This window comes from Dermacentor andersoni, chromosome 1 (genome assembly GCF_023375885.2).
Source record: "Dermacentor andersoni chromosome 1, qqDerAnde1_hic_scaffold, whole genome shotgun sequence".
Lineage (NCBI taxonomy): Eukaryota > Metazoa > Arthropoda > Arachnida > Ixodida > Ixodidae > Dermacentor > Dermacentor andersoni.
In genome coordinates this window covers 410361854-410386854 of record NC_092814.1, presented here as the reverse complement: position 1 = coordinate 410386854, position 25001 = coordinate 410361854, and the positions used below count along the sequence as shown (strand labels likewise).

The following is a 25001-nucleotide window of genomic DNA, read 5'->3' as shown; positions in this document are numbered from 1 at the left end:
TCTCATCATATCGCCCGATCGCTTTGGCAAGCTGTGTGGGCATAGTAATAGAGAGGATGGTCCTAGGACGCCTGGAGTGGTACTTGGAGTACCACAACACCTAACCAGATGCCATGCCGGGCTTTTGACGTGGTCGATCATTGATCGATAACGTCGTCGACCTGGTCACCTACATTCAGCATGAGAAAAGCCCTAAGCGTCTCTGCACTTCTTTGTTCCTCGACGTATCACAACGTTACGCATGAAACCATCCTCTCTGCTCTCGAAGAGGTAAGAGTGTGTGGTCGGATGTTTCAATGGATACGGAAGTACCTCGCCATACGATCCTTTTTTGTAAGCACCGAGGAAGGCCGTACTTCTCTACATTATAGCTACCGCGGCGCCCCCAGGGCACTGTATTTAGCCCTGTGTTATTTAATCTAACCCTAATTGCTCTCCTTGAGCACGTATCAAGCACAGTCAGGCTATCAATGTACGCGGATGACATCTGCATATAGACGTCTGCAGTAACACGCCTACAGTTGTGAGGGAGAGTTCAGAGAGCCGCCACCTAAACTGCTATCTACCTCTGTGATCGAGGCCTGGAAATTTCCTCCTAGAAATGCACACTAGTGCCATTTACGCGTAAACCCATGACAAACTACACTCTAAGCCAAAAAGGACTAAAAAGGGTAGGGGGGTTAGTCTCTTTGGGGAGCAAGTGCATTGCCACAACCATTAGTCCCTGAAGGACGAAGCATTCGTCCCTTCGAGAGTAACTGCAAAAGGACGAACTGTTCCTCCTCTAGCAGTTGCTCCCAAGGGGACTAACAGATGCTCCTTGCACATGCTCCCACAAAGGACTAAATGTTCATCCTTCAAGATGCTCCCCCTCAGACTAACAATTCGTCCTGTAGGACTAAACATTCATCCCTGTACATACTCCCCACAAGGACTAAATCTTCATCCTTTCCAATCCTCCCCCTCAGACTAACAATTTGTCTTATAGGACTAACAGTTTATCCTCGCAGATGATCCAGTGGGGAGCACCACTTTCTCCCATAGGACCAACTTTTACACTAGCTTTGCACTGCCAGGGATGAATTGTTCCTCCACTGGGGATTAATGTTTTATGCTCAAACGTTCCATATAGAGCCTTCTCAGTGTCTGCCCTGGCTGAGGGTTGCATGCTGCAACTTGGTCAAAACATTGTCACAACAGAAAAGTGGGGTGGGGGTGTGAAAAATAATTTATTTTTCAAGCATCATAAATGCTATGTAAGATTATTGCTTGAGCAAGGTTTGTGCTACACGGACAAGTGGTGTTGCCTGTATGCCACTGCTTACACCAATAAGGCGGCACAGCAGGTCAAAAGTTTTCTGTGCTTTTGCACAAAAAACTATGTCAAAAGTCCAGTACAATGCCATCTGTATGGCGACAGCTTGTAGTAGGTTGGGCGCCTGGATCTCCAGCGCTTCCAGTTGGATCGTAAACTCTGGCAGCTCCAGAATGTTGCCGGTGTAAGTGACAGTCGGTACAACATGCACCGCTTCAGGCTCCTGGAAGAGTGATGCATTGCAAGTGGCCTTAGGAGTAATAACATTCAGAAAAAGCAATATGTATTCGGATGATGATGATGATAGCAACTTTATTGTACCGCCGGATAAGGAGGCCCCTACTCCCCGTCCCCGGTACACAGGCCTTGGGGACGGGGGCCGGAACCTCCGCGATTAGAAGCAAGCAAAGAGGTCTTGACTCTTCGCGGCTTCTTCCGCCAGGCGGATGGCGTGTTGCTGTGGAGTAGGGTCCTCGCTCCGCAGCAGGGCTTCCCAGGCTTCTCTACAATTTATATTTGCTTTAGCCCCTGGTGAGCTAGCGCATTCCCAGATTATGTGATCGAGGGTCCCTCTCGCCCCACAGTGTTTGCACTCATCGTTTTCTCTATCATGCATAATATGGTATGCCCAGACCGGGTTTACGAAGTTCCCAGCTTGCAGGCGCCGCCATGCGACTGCCTCTCTATTGTTTAGACTTTTATCCGGTGGTGGCACCAGTCTCCTACGTAGCCGATAATTTTCGACAATCTCTGTATAATTTTGCAGACGCTCGTCCATGTTCCGGCAGTCGGGCGGTTCCACAGCCACCCGGAAGTAGAGAGCTCGGGCTAACTCGTGGGCCGCCTCGTTGCCAGGAACGGACGTGTGTGCAGGGGTCCAAATTAGGCTAATTTTTCTGTTCAGCCGTCTACTAGCCAGAACCCTTGCCGCTTCCGGCGAGATTCTGCCCTTTCCAAAATTCCAGATGGCCGTTTTGCTATCGCTAATTATGAAATTTGCTTCCGTTCCCACGCAAGCGAGCGCTATCGCAACTTCTTCAGCTGTTTCCGAGTTGCGGCTTCTAATGGTGGCGGCCGATACGGGGGCACCTCGGCCGTCGACCACCGAGGCGACCGCCGCACCCGACTTGCCACTTGCCGCGTCCACGTACGCAACTGACTTGCTGTCCATTGAATCAAAGCGTTTGATTAGTGCTTCTGCTCTTTTTTCCCTCCTCTCCGTGTGGAATATGGGATGCATGTTACGAGGGAGGGGGGGAATGATTATATTTTCTCGGCAGTCCAGCGGGATGTTTGTCTTGCCTCGTAGTCCCCTATCTGTTTGCAGGCCTACCATTTCGAGGATAGCTCTGCCCGTGGTCGTTCGGCTTAATCTTTCAAGCTGCGAAATTCTGACAGCCTCCGCTATTTCGTCCCAGGTATTGTGCACTCCCATAGAGAGGAGCTTTTCTGTGGAGGTGGTAATTGGTAAGCCTAAGGCCCTCTTTATGCACCGTCGGATGAGCGAGTCGAGTTTCCTCTTCTCCTCTGACCTGATGTTTAAGAAAGGCGTAGCATAGCACACGCGGCTTATTACGTATGCTTGGGTTAGTTTAAGCAAGCTTCTTTCTTTCAGGCCTCGTCCTTTCAGCGCGACCCTTCTAAATATGCCAAGTGCTTGCGTGGCAAAGCCCTCTAGATTTTTGATTGTCCCATCATTATATCCGTTTTCCTGTATGAAAAGTCCTAGGATTCTGATTTGGTTAACCTTTGGGACTGGTTTCCCCTCTATTTTGATGTCAAATTCCCAGCTACGCTTGCACCGGAGCGACTTTGGGTTGTAGACGAATAACTCCGATTTTTGTGGTGAGCACGAGAGACCCCTACTGGCAGCATAGTCCACGACAGTGTCCGCCGCCGCCTGCAGGCGCTCCTCGATGCTCGCATCGCTCCCCTGGTTGGTCCAGAGGGTGATGTCATCCGCATAAATACTGAAATTTAGCCCCTGTATGCTTCTCAGGGCTTCGGGGAGGCCCCTCATCGCCACGTTGAAGAGGAACGGGGACAGAACCGAGCCCTGCGGCGTGCCCCTGCTTCCTAATTTCAGTGTTGGAGATTTAATATCTTGGAACTTCATGCAGGCAGTTCTGTCTGACAGAAAGTCCTTGACATAGTCGAATGTTCGCGCGCCTACCCCGATTTCTTGGAGACCGTGGAGTATCGCTTCGTGTTTAACATTATCAAAAGCCTTTGTCAAGTCCAGGCCGAGGATTACCTTGGCGTCTCTAGAACGTGAGTCGATTATGTCATGTTTTAGTCGGAGCATCACGTCCTGCGTACACAAGCCCGGTCGGAAACCGATGATCTCGTGCGGCCACAGGTCGTTCTGCTCCATAAAGTGCGTCAGTCTGGTCTGGACTACGCGCTCCATCAATTTCCCCATGCATGAGGTTAGGGAAATGGGTCTTAGATTTTCTAGTTTAGGAGGTTTGCCCGGCTTTGGAATTAGGATCACGTTTGCCATCTTCCACTGGCGTGGCAGGTGGCCTTTAGTCCAAATTTCTTGCATGTACTCCGTCAGAGCGCTGATGGAGGCATCGTCCAGATTTCTTAGAATTTTGTTTGTTATCCCGTCAGGGCCCGGGGCTGATTTGGTTTTTAGTCCCAATATTATTGCCCTGACCTCCGCCTCCGTGATGGGTGCGTCGAGCTCCTCATTGGGAGCTCCGTCGTATTCCGGGAGGGGGGTGCTATGCGTATCGCCAATGTACATGGTGATCAGTTTGTCCATAAATTCCACGTCTGTACCCTCATACGCGTGCCTGGCTTTTGATAATCTAATTCCCGATAGGGTTTTCGAATTAGTCGGATCTAATAGGTGTCTCAGCAGACCCCACGTTTTGGAAAGGCTCATGCCCCTCTCCATCTCGTCGCATCTGCTGCACCAATTCTGTTCGCATAATTTGATCGCGTAATTTTCAATTTCTTTGTTATGTCTAGCAATCCGCCTTCTAAGATTACGGTTCCATTTTTGCTTCTTGAGTCTGCGCTCCATACCACGTTTTGCCTCCCACATGTGAAGCAGTTTGCTATCTATTGTTTCCGGGGCATCGTCCCCTTCAATCGTCTTGGTTGCCTCTTCAACGTGACGCGCGATGACCTCCGTCCATTTCTCTATGTTTGTGATTTTCCCTATGGCAGCTTTCTCTCGCTTCTCCCTAAATAATCCCCATTCAGTGATCCTCGGTTGACGCACACGACGCGTCTTCACCCTTTTTTTAAGGATCGAGGCCAGAACGAAATGATCACTTCCGAAATTGAGCTCCGAGTTTTTCCAATTCAGATCTGTCATGTTTTTTGAGAAGGTCAGGTCAGGGGAGGTGTCTGCGCACACGCTGTTACCCACCCTGGTCGGACAGCTAGGGTCCGTGTGTAGGGTGAGTCCTAGCTCGTGCGCGTCCTCCCATAGCTGCCTACCTTTTGGATCTTGCTTAGCGTAACCCCATTCCGGATGCGCTGCATTAAAGTCACCTACTATTAGCAAGGGATTAATCCCGGCTGCCTGAATAGCTTTGCGAAAGAGGGCCCTGAATCGCACCTTTCTCTGCTGTGGAGTGCTGTACAAGTTTAATAGGAACACGCTCGGTTCCTCTTTTCGTCCCGTAATAATTTCCAGAAGCACTGCCTCAATGTCTCTCGAGTTGATTTCGTGCACGATTGCCGCAATATTCCTCTTAATGAACGTAGTGACGCGAGATTTCTCACCCCTGTCACTTGAAAAAGCTTGGTATCCCGAGAGTTGTGCTGCTTTGCCCGTCTCCTGCAGGGCTATAGCTAGCGGTTTCTCATCTAATAGCGTCAAGTACTGTTGCACTAACGCTCGCTTGCGTTGGAAGCCGCGACAGTTCCACTGCCAGATTACAGACTCACTTTGCGCGCCTCTGGCCATGTTGGAGCTGGTCGAGTTGTTCCTCCGCTTTTAGTTGCCATTGTCCGATGGCTACTAATTCTGCCCTTTGCTTTTGTACTTCACCCGTAAGGGCTTGGATCTGGCTTTGAGTCTGCTGTATTGCTCCCATAATTTGGGCCATGAAAGAATCAAATTTAGCTTCGATTTTGGCTTCTAATCTTTTCTCTAGTGCCACCAACGGATCAACGTCTTCCCCTTTGCGTTTCATTGGGGGTGGTCTAGCCGATTCGATAACCATATTTTCCTCCTCCGGTGCCGCAGGCTGCATGGGAGTCGCAGCCATAGGGACCGGGCGGGTTGGTTTCGATACCAATTTTGGTTGCGCGTTGTGGTTGGAGGGGGACCCCGTGCACGCCTGTGATTTTGATCTATGCAACTCTTGAGTGAGCTTATTAATGACCTCTTTAAGCTCCCCAACCTCTTTCCGTAATTTATCGATATCCTCATCTTTCTTATCTTTTGCCTGGGAAACCCCACTGCCAAAGCTTACATTGTTTCGGTCCCTGCTCTGCTTCCGCTTCTTAGTCCATGGGTTCGCCGGGTCCCTGGAGCTTGATCTCCCCCTTTGTCTGGATCCGGAGCGGCCCCTGGTGCGGGACCGCGAACGGCCACGCTGCTGTTGCCCTCCGGTGGTCTCCTCCAGCCTCGGAAAGGAGTCGGTTCTGACGCGAAAGTCCTCGTTTCCGCGCCTGACCTTGGAACAACCCCTGGGATTCACTTCGGCAGTCGCTCCGGCTTGCTGCTGCTTTTGAAGTTGCTGCTGCTGTAGCATGTTGGTCTTTCGTTCCCACTGCCTCTTCTTCACCTCGTAAGGAACACGGTAGAGTTCTCTGCATTTTCTGTCACCGAGCGGGTGTCCTTTCCCGCACAGTTGACACTTGGGTTCACATAAATGGTCTTGTGGTGGTTGTTCCATGCCACAGCCACGACACTTCACATTCGCGGGGTCCGGGCAGACGTCCTCGCGGTGTCCGAGCCGCCCGCAGGCGTTACAAACTTCGTACTTCTTGCGGTAGATTACGCAGCGTTGCGCCACGGGCGTAAGTCTCACCCACCGCGGCACCTCTTTGTCTTCGAACAGTATTAAAACTGTCCTCGACGTTCTTCCGAGTCGTCGTACTCCCAGGACCGGGGGATTCCCGTAGATTTGCAACCTTTTCAAGATCTCTGCGTCCGAGAAGGACAAAGGGACTTCATGCACGACGCCTTTTCCGCAGTCGTCCGGCATAGCGACGTACGTAGTCATTTCAATTTTTTCCCCTTCGAACACGAGGAGCTTCAAGTCGGCGTATTTTCGCTTCCTTTCCGCGCTGATGGTAGCGACAAGAATGGAATGTTGCTTCACATTCATCAGGATGACGTCCTCTCCGGCGGCGTCTGGACTGACGCCAGCCTCCCTAAGTATTACGTCTGCCAAATACGCACTTCCGTATTTCATTAGACGTACGAGACCGCCGTGCGGCCTCATGACTACTTTCTCGGCGCCATCCGGAAGTCGGGCAAATTGCCTTTCAACCGACTTAGCTGCCATCTTCCTCCCTGCGAGCTTCTCGGCGGCTCGCTGCCGTTCCATATGTCGTGCCTCATTGTTCTTATTCCGAATATGTATTCGGAATAAGATACATGACGGTTCAGGCATTTTAATTGTTTCCCAAAATCTGGCAAACATTTTTTTCTTTCTGCTAATTTCTACCCCAAATATTCTTTTCAGTGAACAAATCTCATCAGATAAACTTTCAGTGGCTTTTTGATCAGCTCACTAATTTTACTGATGCTGATATGAGCAGTTATAATTTCATAATTTGCACTTGACATTAAGTTTTACAGTGCCCAGAAAAATGTATTGAGAAGTAGCCTTGCAAGAGTACACTAACACAAACAGAATTACCACTTATTTGGAAACACTGCAGAAAGTGCATCCTGTTACCAGTGAACTTGCACAGTTCAGCCACCACAGAAACTTTAGCATAAGGAGTGCACAGCCCCATGCTCCCCAGCTGTCTGCATAATTTACTGTCTCCGCTGAATTTATTTTTCAGGGGACGTAAAAATGTAAACTTTAGTAAAAAGAAGTAATGATTGCTAAGGCAACAGGGGCTGATGAGTGATCTCGACTTTGCTAGGAGCCTTTTGTATCAAGCACACTAAGTTTATACGGATTCATAGGTGCCCATGAATTGCTTTCTTAGCGCTCAGACTGTTTTAGAGATGCTTTTCTGCTCTGAATAAATGCTGAAAGAAATTTTCTGCACTTTCACATCAATCGCATAGGCACCTTAGGTATAGTCATGTTGCTTTTTCGAATCAAGGCATTTTCTAAAATGAGTGATTTATAAAAAGCATAAAATGCGTACTTTATGCCTATTCTGCAGTTTAGGAAATGCCCTATTAATGAGACATCAAGACATCTCGTTAAAATAATGAATGCAAAAGTTGCTTCCCCTTGCACTGCTGTTTATTTCATGTATCTATCTTGCTGCTGCTGTGGGAATACGCATATCCTGAACTTCAGAACAGGCATAAAATAGGCCTTTTATGCTTATAATAAATTACTGCACTTAGAAAATGCCTTGCATTTGAAATATCCGGCACATGGCTATTCCTAAGGTGCCTATTCTATGCTCATACACCATTATCAACCTTGATAGCCTGTTTACAAACAAAGGTACAACCGGACATGGCAAAACCATTGCACCTTACAGCAGCTGTGAGCTTTCTAATGTGTTCCCAAAAAAATAAAAGAACTCACGCGACTGCACACAAACGCCTCAACCCGTTCCTTCACCAGGCTGGGCAGCACAAATATGGCCGCGGTGAGCATCAAGTCTGAAAAATAACAAGGTGGTAAAAAGAAAGATTAATAAATACGGCAAATATGAAAGATGAACTAGCCTCTTGCTGCATACTGAAGTCCAACATCCTGCTTGCTCTCTTTTGTTTGCATTATATACTATATGCACAGCAGTCCCTTAACTTTGAATATACAAAACCTAAAACTCTAGTAGCCACAGGCTTTTGTTCATTCTGCTCTTTAATAATGGTGGTAACCACAAGCAGGGGTGCCAATGCTGAGATATAGTGTTTGCCACCTGCCTCAAGCTTGGGAAGCATGCACATGACGTAAGTCACTAAGCACCGTTGCCACAGTTGCAGGCACACTACACGCTTTTAATAAATCCTAACCAAAACATTCTGTGCTGCTGAGTCCTTGTGCAGGACCACTACGTGCATGTCGCTTGTAGAAACCGAAGCAGCTCATTGTCAGGAGTAGAGCACGTATGAAAAAACCTTACTGCACAGACACTCCCAAGGCATACGTATACGTACACATGGTTCTCTTGCCAATGACAGCATGAGCTTAGTAGGAAACGCACTGCACACAGCTAATTAAAAATGTTTCACTCTAGGTGGCAGCAGGTGCTGCATTTCCATGAAATGGCACTGGTTTTCACTCAGTAGCAGATTGCTATACGGTTATTTCATACAAAACATCCCAGACACCTAAAGTGACCGTCAGCAATTTTCTTGAAGAAATTGGGCTCGATGGCTATTGTGTGCATAAGGTTTCACCAAAGTATTTTAGTTGCAAAAAAATGTTTTGATCATGTGAGCGCTGAGATCTCCGCAAGGAAGCAAAAGTTGGTTGCAAGTACATATGTTTTAATCAGTCTGAAACTAGGTGCAATAGCAAATTTTATTTCAGACCATTGTAGTGGCATCCTTCTTTCATATGACGTCATAATTGAATGCATTTTACAATTTTCCATGTTTATTTGGCTCAGTAAAAATGCAATAAAAGTAGCTTTTCCTAACTTTTTTCAATACACTGCGTTATTTTTTCAGCTACTATAATTTTTCTCCCTTTTTGCCTGCTGCTATAGTGCATGCTAAATATAATTTGGAATTATTAATAAATATATCTTTAGAGAAGAATACCTCCAAAGTTGGCAGGAAATGAATTTTATGCAATATTCAAGCCAAATTTAAGCATTAAGGCTCTCCTGATAAATGTATGTCAGATAGCTCAATATACGCACCAAGCTCTTAGCTTGCGATTCAGAAATTTTCGTTCGAGTATATGTCGCCTGAAGCAAGAAAACAATATTTGAAGTCGACATTCAACATCACCAGCAGGCACTCTATACATGCCACTGCTCTCGCCGTCTGCGCGTTGTCTGCTCTTTTCCTTGTCATCTGCCGCCCAGCAGACTACGGCTAGTATATGGGGTGATCGTTTTTCAGTTTTATGGAATTTTTCAAAAATCCCGTGTTGCAGATAGCACTATTCTAGTCCTTGAGCTGAATTGTTCAGAGAGGTGTACATGCACCAAAAATCAAAACACATCTTCAACAAAATTACGAGCACTCACTAATGAACTTCCTAATTAGTTATTGTACGGCACATATTGATTGTCAGGAGTATTCATTTAGAATTAATTTCCAGAATGACACCGATGTCAAAATACTTCCCAAAGTATGGGATGAAATAGTTACCCTTGTACTTCAATGCATAAAAGCATTTTGTTAAAAAAAAAGTAAGCGGACCAACAGTGAATCTTTACACAGTTTGATGGCACATATCGAAACTGGTGGCATTCTGGAAATTCATTCAAAGTGGATATGCCTGTCAATCTCACCAGCTACAGTGTGTAAATTTCAATACGTATTTCAATTAGGAAATTGATTAGCAAACATGTTATTTTGTTGAATATGTGTTTCGATTTTTTATGTAAGTAATGTCCACCCCTCTGAACAATTCAGCTCAAGGACTAGAATTATGGTATCTGCAGTAGCCAATTTATAAAAGTTAAATAAAACTGAAAAATGATCACCCCGTATGCTAGCTGTTGAGTGCTGGGTGGCAGATGGCGAGGAGAAGAGCAGACGACAACACACAGACGACGACAGCAGTGGCATATACACAGTGCCTGCTAGTGATATTGGTTGTTAACTTCAAAAATTGTTTTCTCGCTTCAGACAATATTTACTCAACCGAAAATTTCTGAATCTCAAGCTAAGAGGTCGGTGCGTATATTGAGATATTTGAAATATCTTGATCTGGAGTGTCTCAATGCTTAAATTTGGCTTGAATATCACAAGAAATTAAATTTCTTGCCAACTCTGCAGGTATTTTTCAAAAAAATAATTTATTATTAATTCCAAATTATTTTTAGCATACAGTATGGCAAGAGGCAGAACGGGAGAAAAATTATGGTAGCTCAAAAGCAACGAAGTTTATAGAAAAGATTTCTGAAAACGCAACTTCTATTGCTTCTTTTTTTTTACTGAACCAAAAAAGCAATGAAAATTCTAAAATGCATTCAATTGTGATGTCATATGAAAGAAGGATGCCAATACAATCTGTTATTGCACCTAGTTTCAGACCTGAATAAAAAATATGTACCTCCAACCAAATTTTGCTTCTTTGCAGAAATCTCAAAGAGCACTCATGTAAGCAAAACATTTTCTTTAACAAAAATACTTTGGTGAAACCTTATTCACACAATAGCCATCTAGCCCGTTTTTTTTTTTTCAAGAAAATCAATGATGGCCACTTTTTGTGTCTGGGGCGTTTTGCATGAAATGACCCTATACAAATGTGCACAGAGGCATCGGGGAAAGCAGGGCAAGTCGGCTGCCTGTTCTACCACCACATCAGCCGCTGCGTATGCTCCTTGACATTGCATGGCAACGAAATCTTGTTAAAAGTTTGTGCTGTCTTGTCTATCCCAGTCATTCTCTTTGCACGCGTAATGCGAAACGTGGGATCATTCTTCACTTACAGCAAGTTGTTTTTTCATCAACTTTCATTGCCATTAATTAAACATTTCTTTAATTCAATTAGTAAGTACAAATAATTTCCCCTACGTTGTCCTTTGTGTCATTGTTTGTTGGCTTCTCATGATACAAATGTTTTCATGTGGCACAACAAGAAGTTAATGTACCTTTGCTGAAAGTAAACATACCGTTCTGCTCCGGCTGGGGGACGCCATCTTTCATTTTCTCCAGCCCTATAAGGAAATCTTCCAGGTGGCGTTTCTTCTGGGCACTTTGGAGAATTTTGTGGGCTATTGGGTCAAGGACTCCTCTTAATGCGTCAACCAGGGTCACATTAGTGATTGCTTTAAATTCCTGGAGGACCTAAAAAGTGCAAAGTTAGAAAGCGAGAAATTAAGAGCAAGAATTCCAGGCAGCTTTATGGTGTCAGACACTACAGAAGTGCTTCAATTGCTGTGGTAACTGGTTCCTTAAGTTGACACTGGAATGGTGAATAATCTCGCAGGACTGTGATGTTTGTATATCTACAATTGGAAAACAGCCTGGTGAATCAAATAGGATGCCACCTCCTTTATCACAAGATCTTTAACAGTGGCTCGAGAAGTAGGATAGGAATAGAAGGGTAGAATCGATGCTTTAATGCCGAGATTTACAGAAATTGAGGTATTACAGAAAGCTCACTACATTAAATTATGTAAAAATCCATAAGCAGTAAACGATATGCGGACATTGACCCGAGTATACCATGAAACTACAGAAATTGAATAAAAACAGAAGAGCCGATTTGGCTTCATGCAGACAGTTTTTGGCGACATGGTCAATGCAGTCCTTAAAACTGTGCAGCTTATAAGTTCTCAAGCAATTATCTCAATCATTGAAGACTGCATGCATTAGGTCGCACTAAAGTGTGCATCGTGTGAGAAAAGAATGCACAACAAATGCGTACCACGGAGCCAACAGCAAGGGCCGGATATTTTTCAACAATATCCGTAACACTTGGTGTTTCTTCTGAGATCCACTTCCTCCTCTCAGCAAATGTGCGCATCATAGCATCTAGGAGGTAAATGGTGTCTGGAGAGGCTTTCCTTGCCTCTTTCTGCATGGCCTCCACATGCATGAGTAAGCTGATGTCATCCTCAGCATCGCCCATGTCATGAGCCTGGAAAGGCAAGCACGGTTATGAAATACAGGATTTTCATGTCATTTATGCAATATGTTGCACCCCACACACAAAAAGAATGGCATGGCTGCAAGGAACAAGGCCTAAACTGCAATCTATTTTCATAATAAACCTTGGTAGTCTGGAAAACAAAAATACACACAGTCGAATCAGGCTATATCGAACTCGCAAAAAAAAAAAAACACCTATCAGTTCGATATAGAGCGTAATTCAATATAAGCCCGCTAAATAATTGGATGTCATAAAAGTGCATAACATTTGTAAAACCACTTTAGTGGTGAAGCTAGCTTTCTTTCGCATGAAACAGTCCTGCATTTTCTTCTGCTTGAGCAATTTCGCTGTCTGCGACGCACGCACTTCTCCACATTGTCTAAGGAGTCTCAGTCGGAGCAGCTGAGGCCGCAACCTTCCGCATTCCCGCAGAAGCACCAGACTAGTGCAAGCGCACCAATAACTTCAGAGGACGTGGGCAAAGGACTGTCGTTGCTTTCCTCATTGTGCCCACTTTCACTTGTGCTCGGTACAATGTCAGCAATGTAGTCTTCGCTTTCGAGCTCTCCCGTGGTTGCAACACCATTATTTGCACTCACAAACTTATCCACCGTTGATTTGTAAACAGCTTCCAAAAATTCTGACAGCTGACTCCAAACTTCGGCAACGGGTTCGTCGCATTTATCAGAATTTACAGTCATCACCAAGCACGCAGAAGCCGTGCCGGCACGGCTGAAACAATTTTGAATGAACCACTCGTACACGGCCGTGTGTACGTGTCGGGCACCACGGGCAATGGGTTTGCAAGTTTGGCCACTTTAGCCCTAATCTCCCCCTTATTCTTTTAAGATCATGCTGAGAGTGCTCCTCGAAATCTTGCATGCTGTGGGGACATCCGACTTCTCACCGCGTTCAACTCGATTTAAAATTTCGAGCTTCACGACGAAAGGCAAATTCTACCGCTTCATCACGGCAACACTGCGGCAGAAGGCACACAAGGCGCGCACACAATTAACCAGAAAAGCAGCGAGACAACTCGCACTTCCGCCATCTTGCGCGATGCCGGCACAATAGCCTCCGATAGGCTGTCTGAGCAAGCGCTGCGGGCGGGCCAAGATCATTTTTTGCAGGGGAGTGGTGACTGCTCGTCCAAGGCAGCGCATTCCTTGGTAGGGAGAGCGGTTGGATGGAGCTGCGCCGCTTGGGTTCCCCACCACCGCAAGGAAAAGCCAACTTCTGGGGGCACTTTTCTGCCGCTTGACGTTCGATATATCGGGAGTTGCTGCTATTTTTGCTCGATGTAAGCGTCATTTTTGCTATATATACTTATTGTAACTATACTGTGTCCAGAAATTGTTCAGTATATAGAATAATTCAACTTAAGTGGGTTCGATATAGTCGGATTCGACTGTAAATCATAAAATTCAGCTTATAACACAAGGTTTTCATAACACAAACATATTTCTTGCATTACATCCAGATACTAATGTGTGAAGATATCTTAAGAAGAAAATGTAGCCTTTAAAATTAACAATGGTCAAACAAAGAATGTTACCGAGACTGACAAGGGGACTCGTCTGCCTCAAAGCAACAACTGGTCTGCTTAGCAGTGAATTTATATAAGCAAAGGTCACTCTCCTAGACAGGCAATGGAGGAAGATGAGAAGAAGCTGGTGTATAGAGTAGGGTGAAGGAAGTCAAAGCGGTCAATAAAAAAGGGGGGGAAAGGTGGTGGTGTTTAGTTCTTATAAGACGGGGACAGGTAGGGGCACCGCTGTTGGTTCTTCACTGAGTGGGGACATCAATAATGGGGAAGGACCCACACATGCAAGCACACACTGCAACATGGCTGGGTCTATTTCCAGAAAACAGGAAATAGAACAATGTGCCATTTAGACCTTTAAAAGGAGAGTGAATTTCTCGCATGGAAGAAGATATGCTATCCCGACATTTCAAAAGCAAGCTTCTTCAAATGTCAAAATAATTGTTCTTGTTTTACAAAAGAAACATGCTTGCACTTCATTGCATGTCATCACTTGGCCTTTCTGACACCTGCACTTATCAGAGGAACACCAATCTGGTCATTTCTTATACTAAGCAACCAAAGTTTTTTGTTTTAGCCCACCCCGTAATAACTCTTATGGCCCCTTTATTATGTTCCTCCAATGTGGCTGTGGCAGATTGCTATATGAAAGCAATTATGTCCTCGATGAATATCTCTCAGTCGAAATAACAGATAACCAACCATTCAAATAATTTTTTTCTCAGTTTACATGATTAGAACATAACTATTCTTAATAGCTTAATTACATACTGTCAAATTTTGGTGGCACCAATCCTTCCTGCATAATACTTTGGTATTCATTAAGTAGGATATTATGGTAGATGTCTTTACAACTGTACAGCCCATTAAATGTTCAGAATAGAGTGCTACCTAAACAGCAGGACTGTCCTCAAAAGAATGAGACACTTCAATACATACAAGAGATGGCCGGGAGATTCGCTTCTGTGCAACTTCCTCAGTGTGCCTGGTTCTTTTGACAGGCAGGGAACCAGCGGCCTCATCTTGTGTCTTCAACTTCCTCCTCTGGTATTTAGCTTTAAAGCGGAGCTGCACCCGCCAGGAGTCCTGGAAATAAATTAAGCAACTATTGAAACTTTTTTACACATAATAGAAGTAACAGTCAACACAACTAATTAGCAGGAAAATCGCCTAAATTGAACACAGTGAAGCACCATCATGTACATTTCAATGCGTGCTGCTGAGTGCTGTCCAGACTATTAATGACGGTGCTGCCACTTACGGCATAATGTTGCGGCCAGCGCAAAAATTGATTAGCATGTTGCCCTGCCCCTTCTATGTAACAGCCAACATTACAACTGGTGCCAGGGCATTGCCTTGCTCTCTAGTGTGCATATGACACTGAACAACAGAAATTTATATTACACATTGTGTGCCAGCTAACTTTTGGACCTGTACACTTATTTTGCGCATTGACAGCACAGAAAATGTTACATGTGCTTACATATCCAGTTCCTGTTGAGTCAGCCAGACAGGGGAACTTTGTGATGAGCTCCCTGGCTGCTTCTTCATAAAGTTTTCCTGGGTACCTATAGAAAGTAAAAAAATATATCAGAAACTAATTATAACCACACTGGTAGTTGCACATACAGAGCCTTTTCCGAAATGTCAGTGGCCTCGACAGTTACATGCCAGGAGGTCATCCAAGGTGGCAGTACAGCACATAAGCAAGCATATTGTTACGTGTAGAAAGACCCCTCACCTCCACCAGAATGTTACGTGCAGAAAGACACAGACGGAAGAAACTATTTACAGGCTGTTTACACTGGAGCCAGAGCGCCAGGCTGACATTCGCTTGCGCCAAGGGCACAGCCCCACTTCGTCGTTCTCGCGGCGGCTCGTCTTTTGAGCATCTCGTGATAATATCGTAATAATATAACTGAAGAAGCCTGTTCCAAATATGTTAACCTAGCTTCTTATTTCCTTTACTTATTTGTATATACTGCAGCCAAACATTTGGCTATAGCAGGAGTAGGAAGAGAAGAATGAATTTCACAGATACATTCCAACTAATAGCTGTAAGAAATTCATCTAAAGGGCATTCATGTACATTCCCAGGCAAACTATGCGGAAAAATAGTTTGAGCATGATATTGACGAGTATTTGAGGGGGCTGAAAATGAAATATAATGCCGAGAACAACATGGCGAACTTGCATAAATGTGCAAAAACTTCAAACAATCAAAGCGCGACATTTCTGGAGTGTGATAACGTTCAGGTTAGAAAGGTTCCAAGAGGCTGAAAAATATGTATCATAACGACGACAGATAAGCCTAACAGCTTTTTTCTCTACTGATTCTAACAATTTGACGTCTTTTTTATGATGGGGATTTCATGTGATAAAGGCATACTCCAATATTGCGCTTATTAGGGTTATATAGATTAACAGTCTAGTGTGTTTTGGCGTGGATCGAAGCGTGCACTGCAAATAATCGAGGCGTCGAAGAGCTTCTTGCATGTTAGTTTAATGTGTAAAGACCAAGTCATATAGCGCAAAAAAAAAAGAACTCCCAGATATTTATCCCAGGAAAATCCAACCTTAAGGAGCATACAGAAATACGCTCACTAGCCTGCTGCTTCTCGGTATGAGACTAAAAGATATGAAACAAATGCAGTGCTAGCTAGAGGACTGCAGAAATTTGAAAGAACCAAGGAACTACACATTTTCCTGGGTTTCTGCAGCTAGCATGGTTTTGCTTTATCTCTGATGCCCCACTGTTACTATCTATTCCTAACAATAACCTCATATGTGCTGCCAAGTTTGTTTCGTCACCTTCACCCCGTCACACATGTGCAAGTCCAGAAATATGGAAGGAACTTGGAAAGCACATAAAGTGTGTCACTTCATAATTGCACATGCACTATGCGTCACACAAGCTTTTTAAAAGGGACTACATATGTGGCTCCTGAATGAACAACCCTGCAAATACTTTCACCAGAGTATGCATTGTGCCCTTGCAGAGTTATGAAGTAATGCCATGGCATTGACACTTGCATGGTATTATTAAGACTCTGGTGGGTTCCACAATAACTTAAAGTACTGGAAGCTAGCATCAAGTTAGCACTGAGCTGCGCTCCACACAAAGGAAGCAATGCTGTAAAAGCCGAGAAAGTAGTGCAGTCATGGAAGTTTCACTAGGCTTGTCCTGCAGGGAAGCTGTTTATCAGCACATTCTCCAGAACAACTATTTTCTTGGTATATTAAAACAACACTTCTGGCATAATCTTATGTCAAATTTCATATAGTTGTACACCTTTTCACTTTGAAAAGGTGACCTGCTATTTTGGCTGCAACACCTAGCGGTGTGCTGTGGTCACTTTGGTCATGATGTGATAAATATTTTCCAACTGTGAAGCTTTTCATATGATAGATGGGTCACATTTTTTGACGCACAAGTACGAGACTTAATAGAATTACTTGACACATAGAGCATTTTTCAGTCTATAAGTCGCATCTTTGCATAAGTCACATTCCCTTCAAAGTGGCAGTTTTTCGAAAAATAAGATTGTATATGAGTTGCACCGAAAACATGGAACTTATATTTTTCACTTTCCTGGTCGCAAATGCAAGCAGTGAAGAAAGTCTCCCTAGCCTTCACAGCATTGCCTCCTAGATAAACACAGTACATGTCAGTGCCACTACAGCAATTTGTGTTCTGTGCTACCGGATTTTTCAAACATGCTTAAGTCCTTTATGGTACAAGAAATGCTTGGAAGCATAATTTGAAAAAAGGTAGGCGTGCAGACACAGACACAAGAGAAGAAAATGAGACAACACAAATGCCAAATATCAACTGAAAGGACACTCTGTGGTGGAAAAGAAAGACAAAACTCATTTGTGCATGCACCAGTACGCTAGTGCCATCTGTCAATCAGGAACACATGCAGGCTTACACCAGAGTTCTTTTATGCTCTATTAGTCACTGAATAATACAACGACCTGTCTGCCCTACGTAGAAACGGCCGCAGCTGAAAGGAACTTTATATTGGTGTGGTATTCTTGCTGCATTGTTGTGGTATCGGCACCGAGGACATACCGTGGTGCTGTATACCGTCAGCACCCAATTATGTAGAAAGTAGGATCACGTGCAGAGCATCTGCTACGGTGTCGCCCACTGCTAGCCTTTGCAGCGCATGGGTGCAGAATAACGGCCTGTTGTGGAAAGTATTTTAGCCGAGAGTCTGATTCAGTTGATTTGTACGCTGTATAAGCAAATCCTGTGGTTAATTTTCATATTTATGTGCCTTTATTATACAGCTTTGTTCTGAATTGGTGCTGCAAATACATTCTGCTGGTATTGACGATAGAGCTTCTCTAGAAGGCAAACGCTTGTTAAAAAAAAAGAAGAAAAAAAAGGTGGCTGGCTCTACAAAACAGTGACAAATTACGGTGTGGGAATAGATTCACACTTCATATCTGCATGAAAACGATGGCAACGCAAAATTATTGAAGGAAGTGAAACGAGCAATCCGTCCGCACCTATTTCAAGCAAAAAAAAAAACTTTTTATACCGTGCAGGAAGTAAACACGCAGCTGTCATTGCTACAGGTATACTTGCACGCGGTATCACAACATACTGAGTAACGGCGTTTAGCAAGGCTGACAGTTGGGCAGGTTGGTGAGTAATGATGATAATGTGTATGTGAAGCATCCAACAGAATAGGATAAAACAGAAAACAGCGACTGTCTTGCTCCTGATCGACAGGTGGCACTACCATACCCAAGTGTGCGTAGATAAGTTTTGTGTCTTTCTTTTTTGCCTCAGAGAGAACTTTCAGTTGATAGTCTGCGTTTGTGCTTCATTCTCTTCCCTTGAGTCTGCTTTCAAATTATGAATCCATACCAACTAACTCAACTTACTGTCATTCTAAGCTTGGTAGTATAAACAAAGTAGGTGGGGTGATGACTCACCATTGCTCATTGATTACATCACATGTTATTTGTACTATATTAAAACATTGCTACATTGTTGCCTTCCGTCTTTATGTGGGGTAGTGTGGCTATCGGGGTGTTCAAACGCAGCTTTTATCCAATAATCTTTTGTTATGTATGTACACCAATGTATGTACCAATCAAGTGAAAAATAAGTCAACTAGCCCCTTACAGACTTATATTGCTCGAAATCCTGTACTCGAAGCATGGACAAGAAAAAACTATGTATGTGGTGTGAACATTGACTGCTGCTGTTTTACTAAGGTGGGCGATACCTGCCCACAAAAATGTTCCAAGATTTTAATGCGAGGAAGCTACTACCTCAACTTCTGAATCTTCTTTCTATACCCACAACTGAAAAAACAGTCTTCTTATAGCTTTTACAGGAGAACAAGAGCCACAATGGCAGCTCAATAAACGTGTCACAGTAGCACATCACACACATAACCATGCAGGATGAAGTGCAAGCATGAAGACATCTCACAGCAATGACATGCCCATAAAGTAAAAGGAGTGACACAGCAGAGGGATCAGAAAATTGATCACCCTGTCATTGATCCCAAAGATCCTCCTTGTCATACAGCAGCGAAGAGTGCACCCTACCTCTGTCCAGAGGAAGGGCCACATAACTGCTGCGCCTGCTCAAGGCAAAAGTGGTAGCAAAGGAAAGGAAGAGAAGGCAAAGGTTATTGACTGGTAAAGATATTGCATGTAACAAAAGATGGCTGCCAGATATTTTCTTCCTTTTTATATGATGTAAAGAGCTGGCATAAGTGATCTTAACCAGGGTGTCGAACCAAACCCGTACCCGAATTGGAAGTTCGGCCAGAACTGAACCTGAACCAATATTCTCAAATGTGCCTGAACCTGACGGAAACCTTCGCAAATATATATATATATATATCTATATATATATATATATATATATATATATATATATATATTGGTTATGGGCTCAGAACAAAGCAGCTCGAAGTATAAATAAGAACACTAGTTAGAGCCTGCATGGAGAGAGTAGAGTTTTAGATTAAAGTACGCAAGCGACTTGCATACGCAAAAACTAGGGGCCACGGTACGGCACATGCGCAGTACCGCCGCCCCTAGTTTTTGAGTATGCAAGCCGCTTGCGTCCTCTAAACTAAAACTCTCCACCGATCCAAATGGAGACTCATCTAAGTGATTCTGGTACATTGCTGCTGTTGGGTTGACAATTTGATTCCTGAAAAAAATATATATATGTGTGAAGGAGGTCAACTTATCTAAAATAATTACCCACCGTTGCGCCAGTGCTTCTTGCCCTTTATGCAGTGCCTGTCAATTCGCTGTTTTGGTTTATACAAAGCCATTTATTGCTTTGCCAACCTTAACGTGTTTGTATTCCTTCAAAATGATGCGCAATACTGTAGCCTACAACTCAACAAGCACTGCACTACCCACTAGTTGAATCCAAGTAGAGCTCATTATTGATCATAACTTTCAATGTGATTGTGCACCAGATGATGCCTTGCCCTGTCACATGTAGAATACATGTATGTAAATAAGTTTTGTTACCGAACAGACTCTAGAAACTATTTGTTTTATTTCACTTCAATTCATATTTGACGGTTAATTATTTTCCTCTATTCGACCAGGCTCATATCTTGCTCTCTCCAAACATCAGAGTAAATTTCTAGTGTTTTACTCGCTCTCAGTACGATTAGCAATATAAAGAAATGCAGGAAAATGAGCACGGAGAATTGCGAGTGGATGCATCGAATTGGTGCACGTGCTTGCCGCACAATGCAGCCCTCAAAAGATGGCCGGGTTTATCAGCATGCCCATTGTAGCTATTTCCAATGAATCGCCCTTATATTTATATAACAACACCGATTGCCCTTTCCGGTCTGCCAACGGGACAATTTCTTCCACCTCCTGACAAAACTTCTGGTTGTCCCAAGAGCTTGGCACAACATGATTGGAAATGAAAAAGAAATGTAATGAAACTTAAAAATACAAGTCCTGGGGAACTTACAAGTGCAGTCACTTGAGCAGTGTTGTCTGGAGTGTTTAAGGTTAGCATGTTTAAGTCAATAGCATTGTGTAATGTGTAGCAGATAAGTTTATTGTGCTGGACCGGTTCGGTGTTGCCAACTGGTTCACAAACCGTTCTAGATCTTTATCCAAGATGGAGTGAAAGGGAGCACACTAAACATGAACTGAACCCATACTTTTTCCGGTTCGACACCCTGACCTTGACATACATTTTGGTGCATAAAATATAAAATGATTATTTTACAGAGTACCTTGCGAGTTCTATGCAAAATGTCTTGGCAGTAATGCTGTTGACTTGATCAGATAATAGAAGTTGAAGGCTGCCTCATTTCAGTGAACACCTAACAAGCATGCTTACTTGTTTGGTGTAGAAACAACAATCAAGAACAGCAAAACAGCAAAACCATGCACGAACACTGATGACAGTTGCTGTTGTTCCGATTTAAAAAAAGCTGTTTCATCACTGAAGTACACGTTTACTCAATGTAACACTTTTTCAAGCTTGTCTGCTATAGCTTCCAGCATTACTGCACCATACTGCTCACAAAAGGAATATATAAACATTATTATAATTACTTTTTGTCACCAACAAAGATGTTACGATACCGCCAACAATTCCTTCACTTGTATGCGAGCGGCAAGTTCAAGCGAAAACCTGGATATAACACATCATCATCATCAGCCTGGTTACGCCCACTGCAGGGCAAAGGCCTCTCCTACACTTTTCCAACTACCCCGGCCATGTGCTAATTGTGGCCATGTTGTCCTTGCAAACTTCCTAATCTCATCCGCCCACCTAACTTTCTGCCGCCCCCTGCTACTGCTTCCCTTCCCTTGGAATACAGTCCATAACCCTTAATGACCATCGGTTATCTTCCCTCCTTATTACATGCCCTGGGAAGCTCTCTTTCTAGCAGCTTCACGCTACAAATGAACAGGTGACAATTTTCCGTCATGGGAGTCGGCAAATGCATCAATCTCATGTATACAAAAAGAATAGCTTCAGAAAGTTGCTTTAAGAAATTGGGTAAATTTAAGTAGAAACATCCATAAGATCGTCACATTCCTTTGTAGTTGTACAGTAAAGTTGGATGAACAGTTCACTGACCGTAATTTTCACCACGTGAGAGGCAAATCAAAGTCTAATCAAACTAACGGCTGTTACCACACTGAAAGGTGGGCAGTGCCACTAGTATTCCACAGCATGCTGCTGAAGGTGGCATGTAGTGGTAATGCAGAGTGCAAATAGCTAACTGTATGTTTTACATATTTCCTCATCATTGTCACCCATCATGCGCCTTTTTCTTCCCTTTTTCTTTCCCTCCTCCCAACACAGAATAATGTACCTCAGGCCGAACTCTGCATTTCATATCATATCATTAAACATCTCTCTCTCTCTCTCTCTCTCTCTCTCTCTCTATATATATATATATATATATATATATATATATATATATATATATATATATATATATATATATATATAACACACCCTACTGAGCAATGCATTGATGAGCTGAAGTGAAGAAGTTGTAAGGGTTAGCCAGCTTACATTATGTAGGTGCAGAGGTCGTGGTACAGCCACTCAACCACTCTGCGTCGATTTGCAAAGTAGCGGCCTGGCTGGTGCTTCTCAATACTTAACCTGATATCTACAGGCACCGACGGCAGGGTGTAAACTCTGCGTGCAGGTGGTTCTTGTGGTGCAGCTGGGAGGACCTCCACATCAATGACATCAACAATTCTGCAATGCATTTAGAATAATGATTGATACTGCACAATTTGCTCATAGAAACCTTAATAAGTTCGGTGCATGTCAAAAAATTTCATCAATTTAACAAAATCAGCTGGGCATGCTGTTTATTTTTTCACCCCTAAAGGACTTTCTCTTGAAATCGACAATTGCTAAATAAAGCACAAGACTTACCGATACTGGCTCCCTTCTTTTATCTCCAACTTCGACTTGTCCTCAATGGTAAAGTCATCGGTCACATCGACATGCAATCCAAAGTCGGCATCAAAAACCTGTCAAAAATGTTTGTGGCAAATGAGCAAACACTTGTACACAGCCTTGACCTAAGTTTAAGCGTTCGAAAAAAAAATGACAATTTATGAGGAAGCCATAGCTCGGGGCCCACTACAGTGGTCAGACACGTAAAATCTAGAAAAGGTTTTGAAATAACCCAAGGACCACTTTAAATGAAATGTGTTCCATTTGGGAGAGAAAGCTGTAATCTAGTAACTGTAGGCAGTATAATTTTGTGTAAGGGTCTGGTGTTTCATAAAAAGAAACAAAAATTGGTAAAGGGAAGCAGCATGAGGTTTACAAATCTAACTCTGCATCAAATGGTTATCAAAGTTCTACAGGCTGTGTTCACAGAGCATCCATAGCGGTCAAATTTTATATATGAAGTCACAGCATGGTGTGAAAGTCAGAACGTTAACAAGGCTTTCGAAAAGTCTCACTCGCTACTTACGTTTATTTATGAGTGCATATATTTTGCACGCCTTAAAATCATTATGTGCAGTTATTACCAGTATTGTGCGACTGTTTACCATTGTCTGTTTAGGCCAGTAAACTTTATTAAGAACTAGTATGCAAACAAAGACACGTGGTGCATGCCAGGTAAGCAGGGCACATGAGGACATAGTAGAAACATGGCATATGCACTAAGGTCGTGCCTTTTGCATTCATCAAACATTTATTGCCCTTCATTACAATGAAGTTGAATTCATGGGCAGCATGTTGTCTTGATGTGCCTTGCCTATCTGGCATACAACACGTGTCATTCTTGTATATGTATATAAATTCTTGTCAATGCGATAAAGCGTTCAGTTGAGCCAGTGCTCCTGTTGTCTGAATCCCTGTCAGTTATTTTCCTACCATATCAATACTTGTTGCTGGGCCAGTTGGTTCATCTTATTGCGCAACGTTAAGACTAGACCACGGGAGGAAAAAGTTCAGGACAATAAACAGCGTCTACAACACTCTTTCCGCTGTAACCTGTCTAACTTTTCTTTCTGCCGTCGGTTGCACCTTAGCTTTGCCTGACACTGCGTAATACATCAGTAATCACAACCGCACGGAATGTTTTAACTTTGAGCTTGCCGTAAGTAACTGAATGCAACCCTCACAATCGCCCGAGTTGAAGGCAAACAATGGAACGTGACTGGAGACACCGCAAACATATTGTCACGTGGTGGTGACGTTAAGAACACAGTGGCAATACTGTGAAAGGCAAAACTAGATTTTATTGGGCGAACCTGTGCCCACAAAACAGGCTACACTTATAGCACAACGAAAGCGGCGAACACAGTCGGCGATCGTCGAAAATCTGATCAGCGGGTCAAGCGCGTCGGCTTTTATACAGAATCGTCGAATGTTCCAGACTAATCGTTGGGACCCGCGTGCCTTCCACAAAGTTCTACACCATTCGCGTCAGGCGAATAAATCAGATAACACAAGGTTCCGCGACAACAGACTGCGGATAGAAGCATCGATAACTTTCCAGAAACTTCGGATACATGCAAGCGCGTCCCGCGCTGTGCGATAAGATTTGTTAGACGGCGAAACGTGGTCGCCCGATAAATATAAGTACACGTGTCAATATATTGAAATTACACTTACCGTCAGTGTTGCGCTGCCGAAGTCTATACCGGCGAATGCCCGCTCACGCTTCAGGTATTCGAATAGCTGTGCGCGCTTCCAAGGGCCAACAAAAGGCACGACGACGTTCTTGTCGCCAAACGTTACCAAACATTTGCACGCCATGGCCTGACAAGCAAAGCACCTTCACAGCAAGAAGCAGATAATATAACCCGATGCGCGTTCTAAAGAATGCCGGCGTCGCTATCGAGTAAGTGATTACTTTAGCGGGTCAAGCAAGGCTCGCGATATAGGTGTTGACAGACAGGAGATGGTCGAGCACGTGAAAACAGACCTATATGGCATCGGTAGCCAGTGAAGCGAAGGTATTCCTCGCCGAGGTAGAGTAGTTGACAACACGTGTTGGGCTGGCCCGTGTTGTATGAAGCAATATTTCCATTTTATTAACAACAAATTATTACGCAAAATTTATCACCAGACTGCTAAATATTTTTTGGCGACCTTGCAATAACTGAAAGGAAATACGTAAATGCGGAGCTACCTCTAGGCAGTGGTCGGAGAAAACACGCGAGGCAAAGTTAAAAAACCTGCTGTGTGCCTTTCTGTGAAGACAACGATGGATGTAAAGTATTGCCC

General features: G+C 43.8%; 1 protein-coding gene across 1 annotated transcript; it reads right to left on the bottom strand.

Moving 5' to 3' along the window:
- Positions 1 to 1217: 1217 nt before the first annotated feature.
- On the bottom strand, positions 1218 to 24530 carry LOC126518684 (uncharacterized). Its single transcript, XM_050168451.3, has 11 exons — positions 24387 to 24530; positions 22686 to 22783; positions 22311 to 22502; positions 19331 to 19365; positions 19274 to 19298; positions 15240 to 15324; positions 14696 to 14842; positions 11989 to 12201; positions 11231 to 11405; positions 8014 to 8090; positions 1218 to 1538 (listed from the first exon to the last, which is right to left on the bottom strand). The coding sequence occupies exons 1-11, from the start codon at positions 24528 to 24530 to the stop codon at positions 1263 to 1265; spliced, it is 1467 nt and encodes a 488-aa protein (XP_050024408.1). The 3' UTR covers positions 1218 to 1262.
- Between the last annotated feature and the right edge of the window lie 471 nt (positions 24531 to 25001).

Coding starts and splice junctions, on each gene's coding strand:
- LOC126518684 (XM_050168451.3), bottom strand. CDS start 24,530: ATGGCGTGCAAATGTTTGGTAACGTTTGGCGACAAGAACGTCGTCGTG. Junction 15,325..19,273: donor TCTTTGGGATCAATGACAGG/GTGATCAATTTT, acceptor TACTTTCTATAG/GTACCCAGGAAAACTTTATG. Junction 14,843..15,239: donor ACTCAACAGGAACTGGATAT/GTAAGCACATGT, acceptor ATTTATTTCCAG/GACTCCTGGCGGGTGCAGCT.